Raw genomic sequence first — 20,698 nt, forward strand, 5'->3', positions numbered from 1 at the left:
CTCACATTATTCAGTGTGGGACAATAGGATAGTGTGGAGCTCTGTTTTATATCCATTTTGAAACTAGATATGTAGGTTGCATTGATTGTTTCTGTCATTCACCATTGGCGACAACCATTCCGAATGCCACTGCTCACGTCAGATTTGATTAGACACTTGAGTACTATAAGTAACGTGTAATAGCGCAGCTTTTTTGACGCTTCACAATATTCGCACCTAATTAACTGTTTTCCAGCAGTCTAACCTTTTTAACTGATTTCATGATACAAGTAAGAAAGTGTAGGTACTCGTACACTTTCAATGAGCTTAGTTATGAGTCGTACAGGGCCGCCTCGATTTTCAATGCAAAAATATTCAAAATTTTTCAAGGATTCCCAAACAGCCCAATTTATACCAATTTCTTTACATCATATTGTCATTAGCCGTCATTTCATTGATAAACATCTATAAAAAATTTGTGCAAAACTATCAGTTCATATGGTTTCTTTAAAACATAATCATCTGGCATACCTCTTATAAGGGTTTACTAAACGATTTTTGATCAGAAATCTTAATTTCGGCAAGAAATAAAGTTAATAAAGTATTTTATTTTATATTTCAAATAAATAAAATAAAAATATTTAATATTTATAGCAATCATTTGCGTATTTTAAACTGAAACCGTCAGACCGCACGATTTTGTTGACAAATCCACTTGTTTTAATTCATATTTCCAAATTTTTTTTGTAATACCCTCACCTGCATTTGGCTTTAAAACCGAACTTTTATCCGCATGTTCACATCCGTTGCATCGGAAGGAAAATTTGTAGATGACTAAAACGTGCGTTTGTTGCCACACATTTTAGACTAGGCTATGGTGGGTTTTGAGAGGAATTATATCCAAGCAATAATTTTCTTGATATGGAGTGGATACGTCTTCCTATGGTATCGATAAGGTCAGTAACTACTCCTCTACTGATTTTTTTCACCAGGCTAAGATGCAGACAGCTTTGTTCTCACTTTATATAAACACCTGAGGAGAAATGTACCATCGCCAGATATTATTTTACGAAACTATTATACACCTAACTATTTTTCTATTCCGTATATTTTCATTTCCCTCTCCTTTCAATTGTATGTATAGGATTTTTCAATAAGAGCGGGTAGATGTTGAAATGGAATAAAATGGCGTTTCCTGTGTGGCACGTAGCGCCGTCCTGCTGTAACCACATGTCGTCTAGGTCCATATGGTTCAATATGGGCCATAAGAAATTGGAAGGGCCACCACGTCTACCGAAAAATGAGCGCAATGCGCGCAACGTTTGCGTTAATGAACACTCATTTTGATAATAAAGTTTTATCATTTGAACGTGCTGTTCAATCGTGTAACTTGCCATGATGATTTGGCATAAGCAACTGAATAATAAACAAAAGATTTGACAGATGTCACCAAAACAAAATGGCTGCCACAGGACGCCAAAATCGACCAGCGCCAATTGAAAAACAGAACGATTATTTTCATAAAAAATTTGCACGATTTGCAATCGTTGCTCAAGTGTGTAGCGTTCCATGATGAAATATATACTAATGAAGTTTACAAATGACAAGCGAAAAATAAAAAATATTGCGTCGTTCGCCCTCCCTATCGGAAAAAAGTTGAAGCGCACCTATTAAAAAGCCCTATACATACATATAATAGTACCATGAAAGCCGGTTATTCCTTCCCGGCAAAAATTTTTGTATGTAATCCAAAACTGCTTCTTTGAAAAAACAGTAATTTCGTTTGCATCAAAATAAATAAGACATTGACATATTTATTCCAGATTCGAACAAAACTAAACGAAACATCCAAATTGATCGCTTGCACTTTTTAAATAAATTCTGCAGATCGGACAATGTCGGAATGTTCCTCATGTTTCTTGCGTTTGCAAGAGATTCTTATGCTTCCCATTCCGGACGCACTTAAGAAAATTAGAGATTTCTAAATCGGTGTGGTTTGCACATATAAGCGACGACGACTGCAAGTCTCTTCACTTCTTGAGTTAAGTTGCAGCCCTTCATGTCTTATATGAAAAAGAGCAAAAAAAAAAGTAATGGTTTCGGAAAGTTATAGCCACATATATATGCATGTCCTCAACTACCGTATGCACCCTGCATATACATATGTATGTACCACTTTAAGTTTACCGTATAATTCTTTTATACTTCATTTTGTTTGAAGATGGAAAATAAACTTATAATCGTGCAATTATAGTCCGGCCTTAGAGACCTTAATTAGCAAAGATAAAGTGCATTTTATTTCTATTACTGTCGTATAAAATGAATCTACTGGTTAACAGTCCGATTAAATGCAACCTTCACAATTACTTAGCTGTTATGGAAGAAGGCCAAAGTAACCCGGTAATTAATTGAGGACGCAATTGGTCGTAAATAGTAAGCATTTGGCAGAAATCCGAAAATCTTATTAATTATTTTGACGTGATAACGTCTTATAATTAGTTTTAGCCGGCTGCACGCACGAAAAAATGTGTCGTTATCTTGCTCATTCGTCATTATCTTGCTCAATCGTCGTTATCTTGCTCATTCGTCGTTATCTTGCTCATGCGGTGTTACCTTGCTTGAACTGCAAGCGAAAGCGCGGAACGATCGACAAAGAGCACAATCGGCCCCCGCATTCGGCAACGTTCGACATCTGGCTCTCTCCTACTTGAATGAGCATATATATGTATGTATATGCGTATATGTATATAAATTCACATATGTATTTGTATTTGCATATGCCTTCTTCCTGTGTGCATGCATGGTAATGAACCATTTCTCTGTTGAGAATAGGACGATGATAGGAAAAGTAGGAAATGAAAGAGGGTGTTTTGAGTGTAATGTGTCTTGAAAAAGGCAAATCGAGGATGTTGCCTCTTCGTGTTGTTGACTTATTAACGTCTGATGCACAATCGAAATTGAACATATCTTTCATGAATTTGATAAATGTTTCGTCATTTTTTACGTTTGTGTAAATGTAACTTGATCAATTCCAATTCTCTATATCCATACAAAATATCTATCAAACAAATACAATTAAAATTTTCTTTTGAAAATTGCAACCATTACATCAGTATTTTCTTGTGACGTTGTCAAGTTAAACTATCGTCAGTAAACCGACTTTACAGACAACCTCTTTTTTTAAATACAATATCTTTATTTTATTATAAATATCTTTACTAGCCTGTTTACCTTGTCGGCGGTCCATTGTTGTCTACTTTTTTTGTTGATGATTCTCCTTTACTTCACAACAAATAATTGGGTTTAACGTCTTAATTCGGAATTATCTCAGGAATTAAGTGCAACTAATCCACATCAAATACTACACTTACACTTAATCCCCATCATGTAAGGCAATTTTCGATGGCAACACTTCTAAACAAGGCCAATTAAAATGAATGAAAAATAATGAAACTTATAAAGAGAAGCACAAGAAAGACTGAAAGCAATCATTGCAGCATTAATATTTTGAAACAATGTGATGAGCACAACAGCGGCATTTAATTTACAGCATGAATATATAATATGAATTGGAGCCCTATAAATTATATAATATCAAATTTACAATTTTTCAGATTTCCCGTTCTCTTTCCTGAGATAGTATGGCTGCAATGCTAGTTAGCACTAACACGTTCGAAATTACATTAAATGTTTTAATATTTCGGGGCAGTTTGAGAAATAGCAATTAAGATTTTTTTAAATAAATAATTATTTTTTGGTATAATGCTAGCTAACGTATTTTTTGATAACATGCGCCAGTTGGAAACACAAGGTGAAGCCAAGTCCTTCTCCAACTGATGTTTACAACGCAGAAAATGTCTGCCTCTTGCTCTGCTACCACCAGCTGGTACCGCATCAGAGCTGGAGCGTTTGTATCGATTCGAACGACATGACCCAGCCATCGTAGCCGCTGGATCTTTATTCGCTGCGCTATGTCGTCGTAAAGCTCATACAGCTTATTGTTCCATCGCTTACGATACTCGCTAACGTGCAAAAGTCTTCCGCATAATCTTTTTCTCAAGCACTCCAACGAACGCCTGATCGGATATTGTCATCGTCTACGCGTCTGCGCCATACGATAGGACAGCCATGGTGTCAGCGTTATATAGTGTTAGTTTTATTCCTCGAGAGAGGGAGGGGTTCCGTATGCAGAAGTTCATGGAAGTGGGAAAGTCCCTCATTGCCATTCACTTGGAAGCGGCCAGCGCGATTCTTCTACATAAGGTCCAAGCAGCTCACAACGTCCAAGAATAAAACAATGACTTGCTGACTTCAAACGTGGTCGTAGAGACATCGATGATGCACAACGCAGTGGACATCCAAATAAGGCGGTAACACTAGAAAATAAAAAAAAAAATCTAAAAACTCCACAAAATCGTTTTGAATACTCGAAAAGTGAAGCTGCGTGAGTTAGCTGACATCGTGAAGATATCAAAAGAAGGTGTTGGCTCTATTCAAAGTGGGTGCTGCGTTTGCTCATTGTTTTGTTTCATCAAGACAATGCACCGTGTCATGCTCCCACATTCACCGTATTTGACAGATTTGGCTCCCAGCGACTACTGACTGTTTGCACACCTAAAATAATTGCTTGCCAGTAAGAAATTTCGCTCGAATGAAGAAACTCGCTGAAACTGAGGCCTAACTTTCAACCCTTGTGTTAGTAGTAAAAGTCGACACTAAAAATATAATATTGCCCTGCGAAATGTTGCATATTTCGTTTTAGAAAAGAACAAGAAAAATTGAATAATTGCACAAATAATATAATTAAACTATTCACTTGAATTTTGTTGTAACAATCAAAGTTTCCCATTGCTATCATATTTTAACTAACTTGTAAAATAAATAGTAGAAAAAATAAAAAATGTGGTTACTTCTAAGCCACGGCCAAAGTAATTACACAAATAATTTTAGCTACTTTCCAAGCGGGATATCTCAGGAGGTATCACTTAACATTTTTAGCGGCTACGCAGTAATTTATTGCCATTCCTCGCACTTTGAGTATTTACTAATTAACCTGGATATGATTGAAACTTGGTGCTGAGCGAATGGACTATCGGCAAACCCCACCTAAACTGGTATTGTCATCTTTACCAGAAGGAGGAAACTTGATGGACTCGTTCTGCCTAAGCTAAAAGGAGTCACAATCCAGCTATCCAAAGAAATCAAATATCTTGAAGTAATCCTCGACAGTAAACTTCTTTGGAAGTCACTCGTTAAACCAAAAACATCCAAAGCACTGACAGCCTTCTGGCACTGCAAAGGTGTCTTTGGGAAAACGTGGGGTCTTTCTCCTAGCAAGGTCTTATGGATCTACATGGCTATGGTTAGACCTATTATCACCTATGCATCAGTGGTCTGGATGAGTAGACTCTCTCTCTCTCGTGGGAGTCAGGAGGACCTTATCGAGACTACAACGCACTGTGGCCATCTGCTGCACCAGAGCTTTTCTGACTACTTCAGGCCCGGCATTAGATGCTCTGATTGGTTTGCCACCACATTATGCTTTCATCCAAGGAGAGGCCTTGAAGGCCATCTGCAGGCTGAAACAAAATTGGAACTGGTACGGCCCCTGTCCGGCATTGGAAAACAGAGAAGGCATGGACCATCCAACGATTCTCTCCATGCCCCTTGACTCCATGCCATCAAGAGTCGTACTTGAGGCTCAGTTGTGGTCAAACTCTGAAAATGAGCCCGGCAAACACTGTTTTCGCATTTTCACGGATGGCTCCAGGACCGAGCATGGCTCCGGCTCTGGGGTCTACGTGGAATCCAACAGGGTAAAACTGCACTTTGCTCTTGGAATGCATGCATCTGTGTTTCAAGCGGAGGTGTATGCAGTTCAAGAGCGATGATTATGTTGTGTCGATGGAGAGACTGATCTATATGTGTCTGCAGCGACAGCCAAGCTGCGCTCATGGCCTTAGACAGCCCCCCAACCACATCAGGGGTGGTCGAGTCCTTTAAATCTAGAACTATGTCACGGGACACTTGGATATCGTGGGTAACGAGACCTCTGACTCCTTAACTAAGATGGGCTCTGGGGCCAGCTTCTTTGGCCCAGAGCCCGTTTTGCCACTCCCTTCTGCGGCCATCAAAGCCACGGTTAGCAAATGGGTTACTACAACCCACAAGCGAGCTTAGCAGGCTGAGAGAGGCAGAAGGGAGTGCAGACAGCTGGTTGGACTGATGACGGGCCACTTTCTGTGGGCGAAGCACATGGAAAGGGTGGGCATCTCAAACAGTGTACTCTGCCCAGCTTGTGAAGAGGAGGATGAAACGGCGGACCACTTCCTGTGAGTCTGCCCCGCCTCGCTGTTTATGGAATGAATGCCTCTTTTAGAAGGACGCTCAATTTAAAGCTGATTCTTCTTCCTTAGTCTTTGATTTCTCTTACTCTAAGATTAATTTTAAGAAGTTACTTTTAAGACTCTTGTCATAAAGTCTTCGTTTTTATCTATCTTATAGTCTGTAAGGGTCTTATTTGTTGATTAAATAAATAAGTATATACTCTTTTTTGGGTGTTTGTCCGAGCTCATCCTCCACTTTGAAGTGCAATATCTCGATGTTTTGCCTCCACCGAACGGCAACGGCGAAGTTTTGCCATTGCCGGTCGAGGTGCAACCTTCTGAATTACGGTCGGTATATTCAAAGTAAGTATGTAACTCTAAAACTACTTTCTTTAATGTTTATTCCATGATTATCAGTTAGCGTTGCTTCAGACGTAGTCTTCAGTGTTATGTTTTCTACTTATCCACGCGAAGTTCTTGGTGCAAAACCGTATGATGGTAATACCTTTGATATTTACAATAAATATATTTTTAATATACAAAAGTGTGTAAACTGTATCGTGTTTACTACTTTTTTGACTAATCTAGAAAGTTATAGATAAAATAAATGTAAATTCATACATATTCGAATGCATACATACATATGTATGTACTTATGCGGATGTATGTATGTGTACTAATATAATTCGTGCTAATTTGTTATTATTTGATTTTTTCCGGTGTGTTTCTTAATTTTGTAGCGAGGGTTTGGCTGTTTTAAACATCATCGTTCAATACCTTTTAGAGTGTTTGGCTGTTGGCCAAAATCCGATACCAAATTCCGATTACCAAGTCTAAACACGTTGCTTACTTATATGAATGACACTTTGAAAATCACGTTCAATCAAACCAAATAAAATATGAACGTTTTCTTTTTTAGCTCCGAGGTACTTGATTCATTACGTTTTCATTTTTAATTTTACTACATTTGCATTCGATTTAGATGTGTAAATATCGCACACATATGCGCATGTGTGTGTATGTATGTATACATACATAAATGCAAAATTATTAGTGCTAACGAAATATTTACACGGTCTTCTTACATATACACATACATACATATAATACATATGTACGTATGTATACAGGTAAGCCCATCAATGAGTAGGAAATGGAGTGTGCAAAATGAATTGTTACCAACTTCAAAAGGCTCATATTAACATATGTATGTATGTATGTAAATACGAATGATCTTATATTCAATAATCATTATTTATTACACCACGTAACAGTAGATCAAAAGTAAAGTAAAATGCATACATATATGTATACAAGGTGAAAACCTACACTTACACTTGACTAGGCCCACAATATGTTCAAGCGCGCCTGCCAAATTACATTTTTACATATTAGTGTTATTGCCGAGCAAATGTTGCTCAGAATTAATATACTAACAGTAAGATGCGTCTTTTGTTTGTCGAGTGTCTACAAATGAGCACATTTCATGTACATACATATGTACTTCTATTTTGTTCCAAATTTGTGTATATTTTTATTTGAACTCATTTCAACAAAAGTACAAAGAAATTGGCAGATATTCTTTTCTAGCACCTTTAGAGATGGTTTGTTATTAATTTTTGCTTCTTTAGTTCTGTACGTACTGCATATGTATATGTTTATGTATATGTACGTATGTACATTCAAAAATGCCTCTTAGTTGACCAACACGTATTTTGTATAGCATTCAGGGCATTTTGTAGTACATATGTACATTTAATTTTTAGTTGTTATTTTACTTTTTCCCCACTTTCATCATATTCTTGGCCGATACTTGTACGCTTGCAATCCCACACAAAAATAGTATTGCATATAATTACATACATACATACACCCTATGGTGGCGAGTATACGAGTAATAATTAAAAAGCATAGAATGCTCAGTTGGCACAATTCAGCTCGAAATGTTGTCATGCTTTTGGAGCGCTCTACTTACCAATCGCAAAGCTTTGGCGAACTGGAATACAATCACTGATTGAAATCATATATGTATGTATGTATGTATATATATATATATATATATATATATATGCATGAGGGTGCTTCTCCAAAAATCCGAGCATATATTAATAATAGAAATCTTAAAGAGTCTATATCAATATGTTTATAAATATATTTTATCAACAGAATAAAAATAATGAGATTTTTGAAAATACTTTCAAACCGGTTCAGCTCTCGTAAATTTTGATATTTTTTCCAAAATAGTTGGACAGAATTTCATAATTGCGGAGAGTGATGCACCTTAATGTACATACATATACATGTATGTATGTAAATATTTAGGTAAAAATATCTGGCTTTAGTCGCGATTGGAAATGTGCTAAGTATGGAATCTTCTATGCAGCAATAATTGTAGCGAGCCTTCTTTGCCACTGGCCTTTTGATGAGATAGACGGACAAACGTCACTTCATATTCACACTGTAGTGGACAAGAAACAACTTTGAGTGTTCTAGTTCTGTGGCATATTCGAACTGCACACATGCATATGAATGTGCATACAAATGTGCACACGTGAGCGAGTAGGTTTTTATACATTTGACAATTTTGGGAGCATAGAACTTGGTCGTCCCACTTACTCCTAATGGGACTCCAGACTATTGGTCTTATAGGACGTAACCGGAAAAATACCATTATAGATACTTACGTTTCGCTAACGCAAATATTTAATATATAAATGAAGATATTGATAGTGGGTTTAAAAAACTTCGCCGCTACTACGGACAGTGGCTCACAGCCAAAATGATACAGCAATCACGTGTGGCAATGTTAAGCTAAAATCTAGCAAAAATCCCCAACCATTTTTGTTTTGCCAACTTTATTTAATTTCATACTTATGTATTTCGGAGAAAAAAAATGTACATACATATATTATCCATTCGTGACAAGAGCAAACACGGATATACATACATACATATGTATGTATGTACATATGTAGTAACAGCCAAAATGATGCGTATGCGTTTTCCGTTAGTTGCGACAAAGCAAATCCGCGTAGCACATTCGAACACGGTGGAGGACAAGTAATGGGGATGCATGCCATCTGAAGGAACCCGAACCGAAACTTGCGGGAACATTTTAGCTCTTATGCGTATAACGACCCAAAGCATAAATCGGCGTTGGTACAAAATTTGTTTATTCGAATTGGCCGCCTGTGTAATCGCCAGACTTGAATGTCATTGATAACCTGTGGTTCCCAAAAAAATATATTTAAAAACATGAAATTCGAGACCAACCTGAACTTAAAAAGGTGTTAAAAGAGGAATAGCAAACAATTTCTAATGAAAATACTAAAAAGGAATAGATTCCAATTACTATAATACTTAAAAGTAATGCATTTTGACTGTAAGTTATCTTGTTGGCTTGTGTTATGTTTTTTTTTGCTCTTCAATATACAAAATGATTTGTGTCATGTTTTAAATAAAAACATGTGTTACCATCTGGCTTATCAATTTCGTCAAAAATTTGCTTTATTTTCCGTTAATCTTTTTATTCCATATTACTTAGATCCATAGCCACACCTTCTAGGTGAGCAAACGTTCATCTCGCGCGTACTGCACACTGGCAGAGGGTGGACTATGGTGTTTCATCGCCCGTCTCACAAAAACGACGGATGTTTGACTCTACTAACCCTCGTTTACTGAAATGTTAGAGAAAGGAATGCATCTTTATCCAGATTTAAGAGCCTACTTGACGCTCCTCTGACAATGTATTTATCACTGAGGTAGGCAGTCCTGGACTTTCCATCCACGTATAAATTACGTGTTCTCCATTTTTTCTTTTATGTGGCCTTTAGGGAGATCTGTAAGGAGTCTGGTCCATGGAATTTTGTGTAACGCTTAATTTCGCTGGGCAATCCAACATTTCGCTACCGTCATTACCTCCTTGGTATCGTGCAGAATAAACCTATGGGTTAGTTGATTGGTTAAAGGGGTGATTTATCCAGAATCCAACTAGGAATCCAACATCTTCACTACCAACTTGTTTAACAGTTATTTACAGCATGCCTATATCCATTCTGTGTGGTTTCAGAACCTTCTTTGGTTGATGACGTCTAAGTCAGACAGTTGTTCGAGACTCGAACAGTGGGTTGCCAAGGATTGATATTCTCTCCTTCCATAAGGCAGGGTATTCACGGAGAAAATAAAAAACTGTTCCCATTTTCTCTGGTTGTTTACAACTGTGCCAGAGTGTGTTATGCGGGATGCCCATTTTGCCTGATTGCTCCCCGATAAACCAGAAGCCAGTTATCGCCGCCGTAACTCTGCAGGCATCCCTTCGTTTCAGGTTTGTCTGTATTGACGTTTGTTTGTGGTTATGCTTGTGGTCAGCTTTGTTCCACCACTTAAGAGGTTGTTGCAACTGAATCCAGTCCCTGGATTGCTTGACTATCCGAAAGAAAATCAATATTGCACTTAAAAGGGAAGTCTGCGACTATAAATCTACAAGATTCCCCTATTTCCAGTACTTCCACCTGGAAGACACTGCAAGTGTTGGTTACTCAAATATATCCAAGCTACTAGGATTCACTTTATAGAAATGGAATGATATAGGTATTTTTTAAAATCTTCCTAAAGCAATGATTTCTTCATCCGTTCACATATCTTAAACTAATTGCAGCGAATGATCTTCAACGATGTTATTGCCTTCGGGGCGCTCAAACAGCGATGTTCATCCTATACAAACCACACAAAAGCCGCAACTCTTAACAAGAATATCATCACCACAATTGACTATCAAGGTCACAAATAAATTGGAAAGCGTTTACACAACAACCGCGGAAGGAGCAAATAGTACTGAGCTAGCAACATCAAAAGCAGTGAAAACTGAAACGGGCGCACTTTCCTTATCGCCCGGTAGTCAAAGTGAGAATGCGACCAATTGCAGTGTACATCCCGCCGACATTCCCGGTTTCCCACCCTTGTTAGGCAGTACGGCTGTAGCGACGGCGGCAGCTGTGTCAGTTTTGGGCAGTGCCGGAAATTGGGAAGAAATCGATCGACATTTGAAAACACTGCAGGAAAAGCTAAAAAATGACTGGACTGTGCACGTGGCCAAAGAGGGACGACTATATTATTGCAAGTAAGAGTGTGTGTACATATAAACGTAAATACTTATTTGGTACTTTTAAATATATTTCTTATTTCATGTGTGTATAATTTTGTATCTGTTGCGAAGAATTAAATTTTTATAAAAAAAATGTAACATGGTAAAATACTAAATGTAAAATATCATTAAAATTAATTGTAAAGCAGAAAAGAGTTCATAACTTAATGCCACGAATGGTTGAGTCACGGAAATAAAAATTAAAATAGTTGTCACAAATATCCGGAGGGAAGATGTATGGGGCAGCTCAATGCACCATAAATATACAATTAAGTGCAAAGGCTATTTGATGCGCTGTGAACTATAGAAGCAAATTATGCTCAACTACATTAACTAATTTTGTGATTGGCTGCACATGAATGGACTCATTCGAAGCAAACTGAATTGCAACTATAGTAAAATTGCTGCCTCAAGAGGAAGTGATGTCCACTTCATTAGGCTCAGAATTTTTACTTATGCTTCGAAAATTGTCTATATAGCATAAAAAAGGTGTAATTAAAATTAATTATGCTTAGCTGAGAAAAATATTTGTTTTATCTGCTGATTAAGTCAAATCAATTTTTGAAGCTTACGATTTTATTTGTTTATGCTAGTCATGTAACACAGACATCCGGTTGGTTGCCATCCTCTGAAGATTGGAGCATAAACGAGCAGCTCCCATATGGTTGGGAAAGAGCTGTAGACTCGAAAGGGCGAACATACTATATTAAGTGAGTAAACGAAATAAGACAATTTTTACTGTAATTGCTATATTTTCCGTATTTTCTGAAGTCATTTAAATAAAACATCAACCTATGAGGCACCTGAAAGTATTCGGTGGGGCGAAAATCCACCAGAGCCAAGGATGGTTATTCTTCAGCGCAGTCCTACCCTAGGCTTCGGGTTTGTTGCTGGCAGTGAACGACCAGTGATAGTGCGTTTCGTCACGGATGGTGGACCTAGCATGAACAAGGTAACCACAGATCCTCTTACTACTTCTCTTTATAAATATGTCAACGTTGAAGGATAATCAACACTTCTTTTAAAACTGTTTGAAAAAAGCTTCAACCAGGAGACCACATTCTCGTCGTAAACGGAGAGGACGTAAAAGAGGCTCCTCGTGATCATGTTATTCAGCTAGTACGAGCGTGTGAATCCCAAGTGACTTTAATGGTGTGTCAACCGGCGCATAATTTAGCACCCGGCCGTAAATCTACACTCCTCTCAGCGGGGAAGCGTGCGAAATTACGGACGCGGCCAAGTCGAGTACGCTTTGCCGAGAGCGTCTGTGTTAATGGATCTCCATTGTTTCCAGTAAGATGACTATAAGAAATTTTTTTTTAATTAGTTACGACACCCAAGACAACACATAATGAGTAATTTTTATTATATTTCCAGGCATCTGCATTCTCTTTGGGCGACATTTGTGTGCCGCCTATGGCAAATGTGCTCAAAGTATTCCTGGAAAATGGCCAAACAAAGTCATTCAAGTATGATGCGACGACCTCTGTACAGGTATTTACTTGTAATATTCTAAATGAAAATATGTATTGTACCCACATACAATACACATACTTATGTAGCAGTAACAATGAAATATTCGAAAATTGTTTACTTGAAGGATGTGGTAGGCTCCCTTCTGGACAAGCTGTGCCTCTCCACAGGCGAAATATTTAGCCTCGTACTGGAGCATGTGAAAAGTTTGAAGCGGAATAAACTCACACTACTCGATCCTGAGGAATCACTGGCCCGCGTAAATACATTTTATTCACATTTCTTACCGACCTTGTTTTTTGGATGTTTCTATTTCGGCGTGATTGCAGATCGCTGCGCGCCCCGGTGCCCATAAGCTGCGATGCCTATTTCGGATAACTTTTGTGCCAATATCTGCTGCGGGTTTGGCTCAGAAGGATTTGAATGCACTGGATTATTTGTACATGCAGTGCTGTAATGATGTTACTCAAGAACGTTTTGCTCCAGAACTTCAGCCAGAAGTCGCATTGAGACTAGCCGCATTGCATATGCATCAACACGCATTGGCCAATAACGTTTCACCAACAAAATTGACTGTGAAGGTTGTCGAGTAAGTTGTGTACATATATAATCAATAGATATACATATAAAACTAAACATTTTTAGACGTGAATTTGGCTTGGAAAGATTTGTGCCCATATCTCTATTCGAAGGAATGAAACGAAAAGAGCTTAGACGCTTGATATCCCACTTTTTAAAATTGAATGCGGAGATGACAGGCTCTTCAACCAAAGTTTTAACACAGCTCCAGGTGAAACATCTGCTGGCATGCACATTCCGTCCAAGTTAAAATTCGTTTAAATATTTTATTTTTAGGCAAAATTACACTACTTAGACATTATTGCAAGCTTGCCAAGTTACGGCGCTAAATGCTTTAGTACAAACCAAAGAGAAGGTGTCGAGCGTGTTCTGCTTCTTAGCCCACGATTTGGCTTAAGCCAAATATCCAGCATAAGAAATTCGGTGGTAAGTATTTAGAATTTCTAATATGTTTGTTCGTTAATTAATTATTGCTCAGTGAATATTTTTGACGTATTTTCTAAATTGTTTTAGCTTTGAAAATAGTACTTTAGGCATTGCATTATCTAGTAATAATATTACAATACAATACGTAGAGCCATTTTAGAAAACTGAGCATGGAAAATAAACTTGCTAATTATATTATATTATATTTTTGGTGTAAAACCAAAGAAGACGAAAAAATTTATCGAAACGGAGGAAAACGGAAACACTACTTTTAGCTTATAAGTTTAACAGCGGAAAATCCGCTAATACAACGCAATAAATATTAAAATATAAACTAATTAAAAAGGGTCAATTAATAAATACAAGTTACGTAAAATTATGTATTTTCAAAAGAAATAAAACCCAATGTGCATAATTCATAACTGTTTGCCTTGATTTTATACTACCAATGCTTGTTTCTCACTTTCCTAATATCAAAATCGAAACTGATTATGCAAATTCATTCTTCATCAGATTCATCGGATTTTAAGCCTTACTCCATTTAAAAGGGAGGTAGTCCAAAACGTGATTTTGGTACAAAACAAATGCAAATTAACATCCGGTATAATTGCTTAAGGTTTGTTTGGGTAGATTGGGTAAATATTATTCACCAGCGACATTCTGACGTATTATAAGTTTTGTTCATGAAGCAAATAGTTTGTAACAATTGTTACAATTTATCACGTTTTGGTGTACCCAAAACACTTGCAAAGTAGAGGAAAGTGAGAGAGCAAAATGACATGTTTACATTAGAAATGAAAAGTGGAATACATAAGCGAAATAAGAAGAAAGTCAAATTCAAAAAAGCTGGGCATAGTGTGTTATCCAGACACCTTCCGGAGAGTACAAAGTGTATTTACTTACTTCTTCCAAATCTAAAGTCTTTATATTTACTTTTTTAAAGCTAAATAAAATTCTCTGATTTGCTTCAATGACAACTAAAAGCTATCTTCGCAAACACAGCGCTAATCTCAAAATTTAAATCCATTAAACAATGTAGAACGCGGAATAGGCAAATATAATATTTTATGCATGTACATATGTGTAAATATATGTACATATGTAGTATACATCTTCCTGGGCAATAACTGAAATTCATACATAGGTATTGTACTATATATCCAAATAACCATATTTTCATTCCACACAGCCTCAGCCCATATCCGCTATTGAGGACTTTAGTCATGTCGTTGTCAGCAGGGACGATGACGTGACATGCAATGTAGCGATTTTTATGCAAGGAGATAAGGTTGTAAGATTTTCGATGGAGGACCGCGATGCATGCGAATTCTCACTAGTTTTGGCCGGGTATCATCGTTTGCTAACAGGTATGATTTTCTAAGCACGAAATTTTTGTATATATCAATTTAATCCATTTTTGAATTTATTTATTTACATTAGGAAAGAAGCTCCAAGTAGAACGAGAAAGGGAACAATATAACGAAGACAATGCACCGTCGTATTTAGCACAACACACTGTGCTCCCGGCAACTTGGAGTTATTTATTGCCATTTCACAATAGAGCACATAGCATAAATTTCCTTATGGCTCCTCCCTATCATCCAATAAAGAAAAATTTAACTTTCTCAGCAATCGAAAATCAGGAGTTGGGTGGACCCATTGATGCCAGCAACAACCATTGCGATCGCAATATGAACTCTTCAAACGTTGCCGATAGTAACCAAAAACCAAATAATATGCCATTTGTTAGTAATGCTGCAATGGATCTGGATATTCATAGTGTTATGGCGACGGAATTACTAGAGGAAGCGAAGGACTCCGGTATGAGCGACAGCAGTGGCGGTGGTAGCAATTATTGTGAGCGATCGAACTGCTCGAACACAAATGCTTTTATTGAGGCTAAAAATAAGGAGGTGCTAAGGCGCGTTCACGAAATGCAAAAGATGGTGGAAAGCTCTGAACAATATTTAAATGAGCAGGGTGAGTTGGTTCCAGAGTACGCTGCTCGGCATAAGTCCGCTGTTAATTGCAACTTTTATGGTAGCATAAATTCTTGGCAAAATGAGTTGTTGAACCCGGAGCAAAACTCAAATAAAACAGGAGCTGCTATTGAGTTCGATAGCGATTGTGATAGCATTAACAGTAGTAAAGTGTCATCAACAGAGGATACCCCGCAGCCAGGAGCGCTTAAACATAGCGATTCCTTAGTACTTTTGGCAGAAGCGATAAACCAAGACTTAAATGGTATTACCCAGAGTTTGAACTCTATCGGTGGTAACCATCAGGATTTAACAATAAACATTTCAAGTATCAGTGCAGCTTGTAGTCCACGTCCAGAGCGAAAATTTAATAATTTCGGGCAATTATTAAGCAACCTGCAAGCAAATACCGATTTTTCCCAAAGCGAAAGTGATTCTGAATCGGTTAACTCTCCGACAAATTCGCCCACAGCTCGTCGACCAATAAAATTGTGTTCTAGTGAAAGAAGAAACAGCCATAAACAGAATTTAGCATATCGTAGCAGTTTTGGCTTACACAGTCCCGACGGCAGCAATTTCGGTCCGGATACCAAAGACTATAATTTGAAAGAGTACTTGAAGCAACTGAAAGAGATAAGCAATGTTGGAGATGAAAATCACGATACAGATGTAGCTGCAAAACAACTCTCGGAAATATATGGTTTTGAAATACGTGGAGACACTTTTATTGAAACTGATGCCGACTTAATAGATTTACGCGCCATACCACCTCCACGTACTCCTGATGAATTAGATTCGATTTCCTTACTAAATGCAGCACCACAGGGATTTGATGATGGATCCAAAAGGATAGCAATGGCCGATGTTGACGGCGATCTGGATAAATTTTTAGCGAAGGTGGTTGTTGCGCCGCCGACTCAGAGGGCAACGCCAGCAAAAGAATTAACACCAGAAGAGATAATGTCCTTTATTATTCCACCACCCCCTAGCCTAGAGGAATTTGAAAACTCCAAGCAGAATAAGAGTGTGCCACAAGAACCAATTGAAAATCTTTACAGCAATTCTGTATTAGAAAAAAGAGAATTGTTTACAAAATCTTCCAAACGAGTTGATACAAACAGACCTCTGAAGCAGGGCAAATTAAGAGATATTAATATGGGTGGAGGAGGACATGTTATCGAGTATGCAACAGTTGAACGCAAAGGCAAGTTCTCATGTTGTCCAAAATCTGCAAAGGAAGGGAGTGCTGAAAATGTACCAGAATCTACGGAAATTGGCCTGAAGTTACCACCACGTTCGAAATCTGTAGATAAACCACCCGTGCGACCACCTAAAAGTGCAGAGTTAATTCAACGATTTTCCCCAAAGAAACAGCAAAGCACAACTGATTTCATACAACAACCAGAACAAAACTTTTCGAGACCAGAAGCAGCATCACTAGGGGAGAAACCACCCACACTACCGCCAAGAGTTTGTACTTCGAGTCGCGTTGAGGAAACTAGTTCCACTCCATCGGTGAGTGAAGCCCCGCAAAAACCACCATTGCCACCAATAGCCAACCGTCCCACTCCAAGAAATACGTCAGTTAATATAACCAATTCCATCAATGGAAATATTTCACCAGTTCCGACACTTACACCATTACGGGTTCTTCCTAGCTCAAACCCCTCCAGCAAATTACATGAGCATTGCCCTAGTATCCCAACATCCAATGGCCATCAAAGATCCAGCAGCGATTATCCCTCGGCCTATCTTCATAATCCAGCAACTGATAAACGTCCTCCACTCTCTTTGCTATGTTCCCCACAAATGGCACGAAAAATGCAAAATCCTGGACCTGTCGCCGTACCATTGAATCCTAACATATCACACAAATTCAGTGAAAAATATATTATAAAAAACGGACACGTTATTGACAGCGAGGCATTATTGGCCAAAACCGACATAGCAATGGCAGGACTATTAGTGAGACTGGATCAAGTAGCCGCACAGTGTTCAGCAGCGCAACTTGCTGGTGGTGGCACTAGTATCGACGAGGACAAATTCCAGCGGGCGCGAAATGAACTGACCGAGCAAACGTTAGTGTTGGTGACTGCCTCAAAGTTTTTAGTGGTAGCCATGTCAGACATGACTTTATCAACGTTGCCAGAACACCTTACATCATGCCTAACAGCGATCCGACGTATCACTGAACTCACACAAGACATGACGCGCCACACCTCGTCACCTCTACAAACTCGAAACATTGTGCTGAAAGTGCATGATGTGGCATCCAGCTTCAGAGAATTAGTAGGCGTGCAAATTGGTCCGCTGGGCGCCGGACAACTTGCGCTACAGGCTGAGTGCTTGGCGAACGTATTAGCCACATTACTAAGGAGCTTACGGGTATTCTCACCGTGAACTCGTACATAAATAAATAAGCACACATGAATCCTCACATCTAAAATTGTTAAACTCCCAATGGGAAAGATGTAATGTATTACATTTTTCATTTATGAAACCATATCCATATGAAAACTGTCATAAGAAAACGACCAACCCAAAGCAGGCTTGCATGAAAGTCACAATGTAACGAAGGACAATGCTTGCATGACTTTTTCCCAAGCGATGCACTTTGAATTGGTGCCCTACACCTTAAATTTTTATATTCATATATGTAGGTATGAGCCTACGTTTCATACTTGAAATCTCGAATACATCAGAAGAAAAGGATAATATTCCGAATAATTTTGACTTCCTAGGCTACAACAATTTATTTAATCTATCTACTGAGCCCGTACAATAACTACACACATATACTTATATACATATTTCCGATATATCGAAGTCATAAACGTTTTGAAAATACATTAGCTATAAAATATGCACTTTAGATCAACTATTGAACTTGCTCTTTTTGCTACTCGTTTACAGGTACAAAATCTCGTCTGACTAGATTTAAAGCAGTTATTCTCGAATATTCAATCACATGTTATTATATAGGTATATAACTTACGAAAGTAATGCAATACGTGCATAGTAAAGCGTGTTAATACGATAGGCGTGTCCTCATTTGTATCGAATTCCAACCGATAAAATGAGGGTTTTCGAATCAACATACACAATTATTAAAATTTTTTTAATCGTTTTTCTTTTTTTGCATTCATAGGTTCGTAAATATCTATACATATAGTATACACGGTGTATATCTACAAAACCATAATTCAACTTCCTATGTCCATAGCTCCTTATTTGAGTGTGTTTAAGCCCTACTAACAATATTCAATTCAAATTTCTATCAGCAACGCATTTTTCTCCTAGTTGTGCCGTGGTAAATGCCCTCAATTTGCAATGACAATTTAAAAAAACTATGAACCAGGTGAAACTCTTACAAGTCAAAATGTGCGGCTTATTCACCAACCGTAGCTCTCTCTGATTGCGACTTCTTTTCATCGATAGCGTAAATTGACGAAAATACCTGATGAAAAATGGCTCGATGGCAGGTTTCACCCACGAATTTCATGAAAAATGGAGACATTTTGCATCTAGCACCATCTGTACCTCAAATTACTAAAGGCTCCGGTTTCATAGATATGCACCTGGGAAGCCAAAAAAAATATATATGTATCAAACTCGTTAAACGCATTATTCTTTTGCAATACTTCTGCAATTGTTTACCCAAATTTATTCTACTTTCTTGCGAGTAAAGAAGTTATCCGGACGGTGTATTACAGATTAATTTTTAATAATACATATTTTGAGTGCAGTTTACGTTTAAACTTTTCAATACTGGCGTAGTTGGAATATTTGCTAGAAATCTGCATTGGTACAATTGCGTTTTTCATCAGTAATATGTCTCTTATATTGATTCCAATCACGAAAGTAGTTCAAAAATCTGATATTTCGATTCACTTTAATTCTATAGAAATTATTTTCATTTATCGTATTAGCTCTGTTAGCTCAGCAGTTTAATATACTCAAGTAATATGGCTTCAATACAGCTGCCGCCGCAAGGCTACAAGCAGTAATTTTTACAAATTAAGAATATGCACACACGCATATGTATAGTATGCTATGCATTCCTGTATACTCAAATATGTAAGTTCAGATGATGAAATATTAGTAACATTTAACTAAAAAGAAAACGGGGGAATATTATAGTTAACATTAGGAAACAAGATATGTACATATGTATGCGCATTTCCACCGTCAAAAATATCCCTTTCATGAACAATATACATATGTACGTATGTATATACATATTGCCGGATGGCGCGCAATAATATTTATTTTATATATCCATCTTGGATATAATATTAGAATACATATTTCATGAGCGGGTCAATATGTACATAAATATATAAGTATTGACCAAACAATAATCAAAACTTTAACTTGTGATATCTAATTTTTGTGTATTTATTGGAATGTAGGATTTAAATTCAATGGCAATAAAATGTTTACACGGTTAGAACAAAACCCCGCAAGAGCACATTTTTTGACATTTTCTTAAGTAATGATGTATTAAGTGTATACTGACATACATACATTTCTTTAAATGTATTTACATTAATACAAGAAAGAATAGGCTACCAACGTTAAGTTCGTGGTAAAACTATGTAACATAAGATTCATACGTATATAGCTTTTTAATCTAAGTTTGTTGATTCGTTTTAAAATTTGTATTTAACAATTGTGTTTAATAAAATTAGAACTGCATACATTAGTTAGATTGTAAATAGGTAAAAGTACATAAATACGTACATATGTACAAAAAAATATAAATAAAATTTAAAAATCGATTCTACTCCCCA

The 20,698-nt window shown here is 37.4% G+C and overlaps 1 protein-coding gene across 1 annotated transcript in view; it reads left to right on the plus strand.

Annotated features, from left to right (window-relative positions):
* LOC128861298 (uncharacterized) overlaps positions 1–18,783 on the plus strand; it is a 59,278-nt gene extending 40,495 nt beyond the window's left edge. Inside the window, exons 2-12 of the mRNA XM_054099339.1 lie at positions 10,963–11,424; positions 12,042–12,158; positions 12,220–12,400; positions 12,490–12,741; positions 12,826–12,942; positions 13,049–13,180; positions 13,251–13,510; positions 13,567–13,711; positions 13,777–13,926; positions 15,116–15,293; positions 15,367–18,783. Coding sequence (XP_053955314.1) covers positions 10,979–11,424; positions 12,042–12,158; positions 12,220–12,400; positions 12,490–12,741; positions 12,826–12,942; positions 13,049–13,180; positions 13,251–13,510; positions 13,567–13,711; positions 13,777–13,926; positions 15,116–15,293; positions 15,367–18,305 — 4,917 coding nt within the window. The 5' untranslated portion in view covers positions 10,963–10,978 and the 3' untranslated portion in view covers positions 18,306–18,783. The remainder of the gene's footprint in view (positions 1–10,962; positions 11,425–12,041; positions 12,159–12,219; positions 12,401–12,489; positions 12,742–12,825; positions 12,943–13,048; positions 13,181–13,250; positions 13,511–13,566; positions 13,712–13,776; positions 13,927–15,115; positions 15,294–15,366) is intronic.
* Positions 18,784–20,698: the final 1,915 nt, after the last annotated feature.

Source organism: Anastrepha ludens, chromosome 2 (assembly GCF_028408465.1).
Source record: "Anastrepha ludens isolate Willacy chromosome 2, idAnaLude1.1, whole genome shotgun sequence".
Lineage (NCBI taxonomy): Eukaryota > Metazoa > Arthropoda > Insecta > Diptera > Tephritidae > Anastrepha > Anastrepha ludens.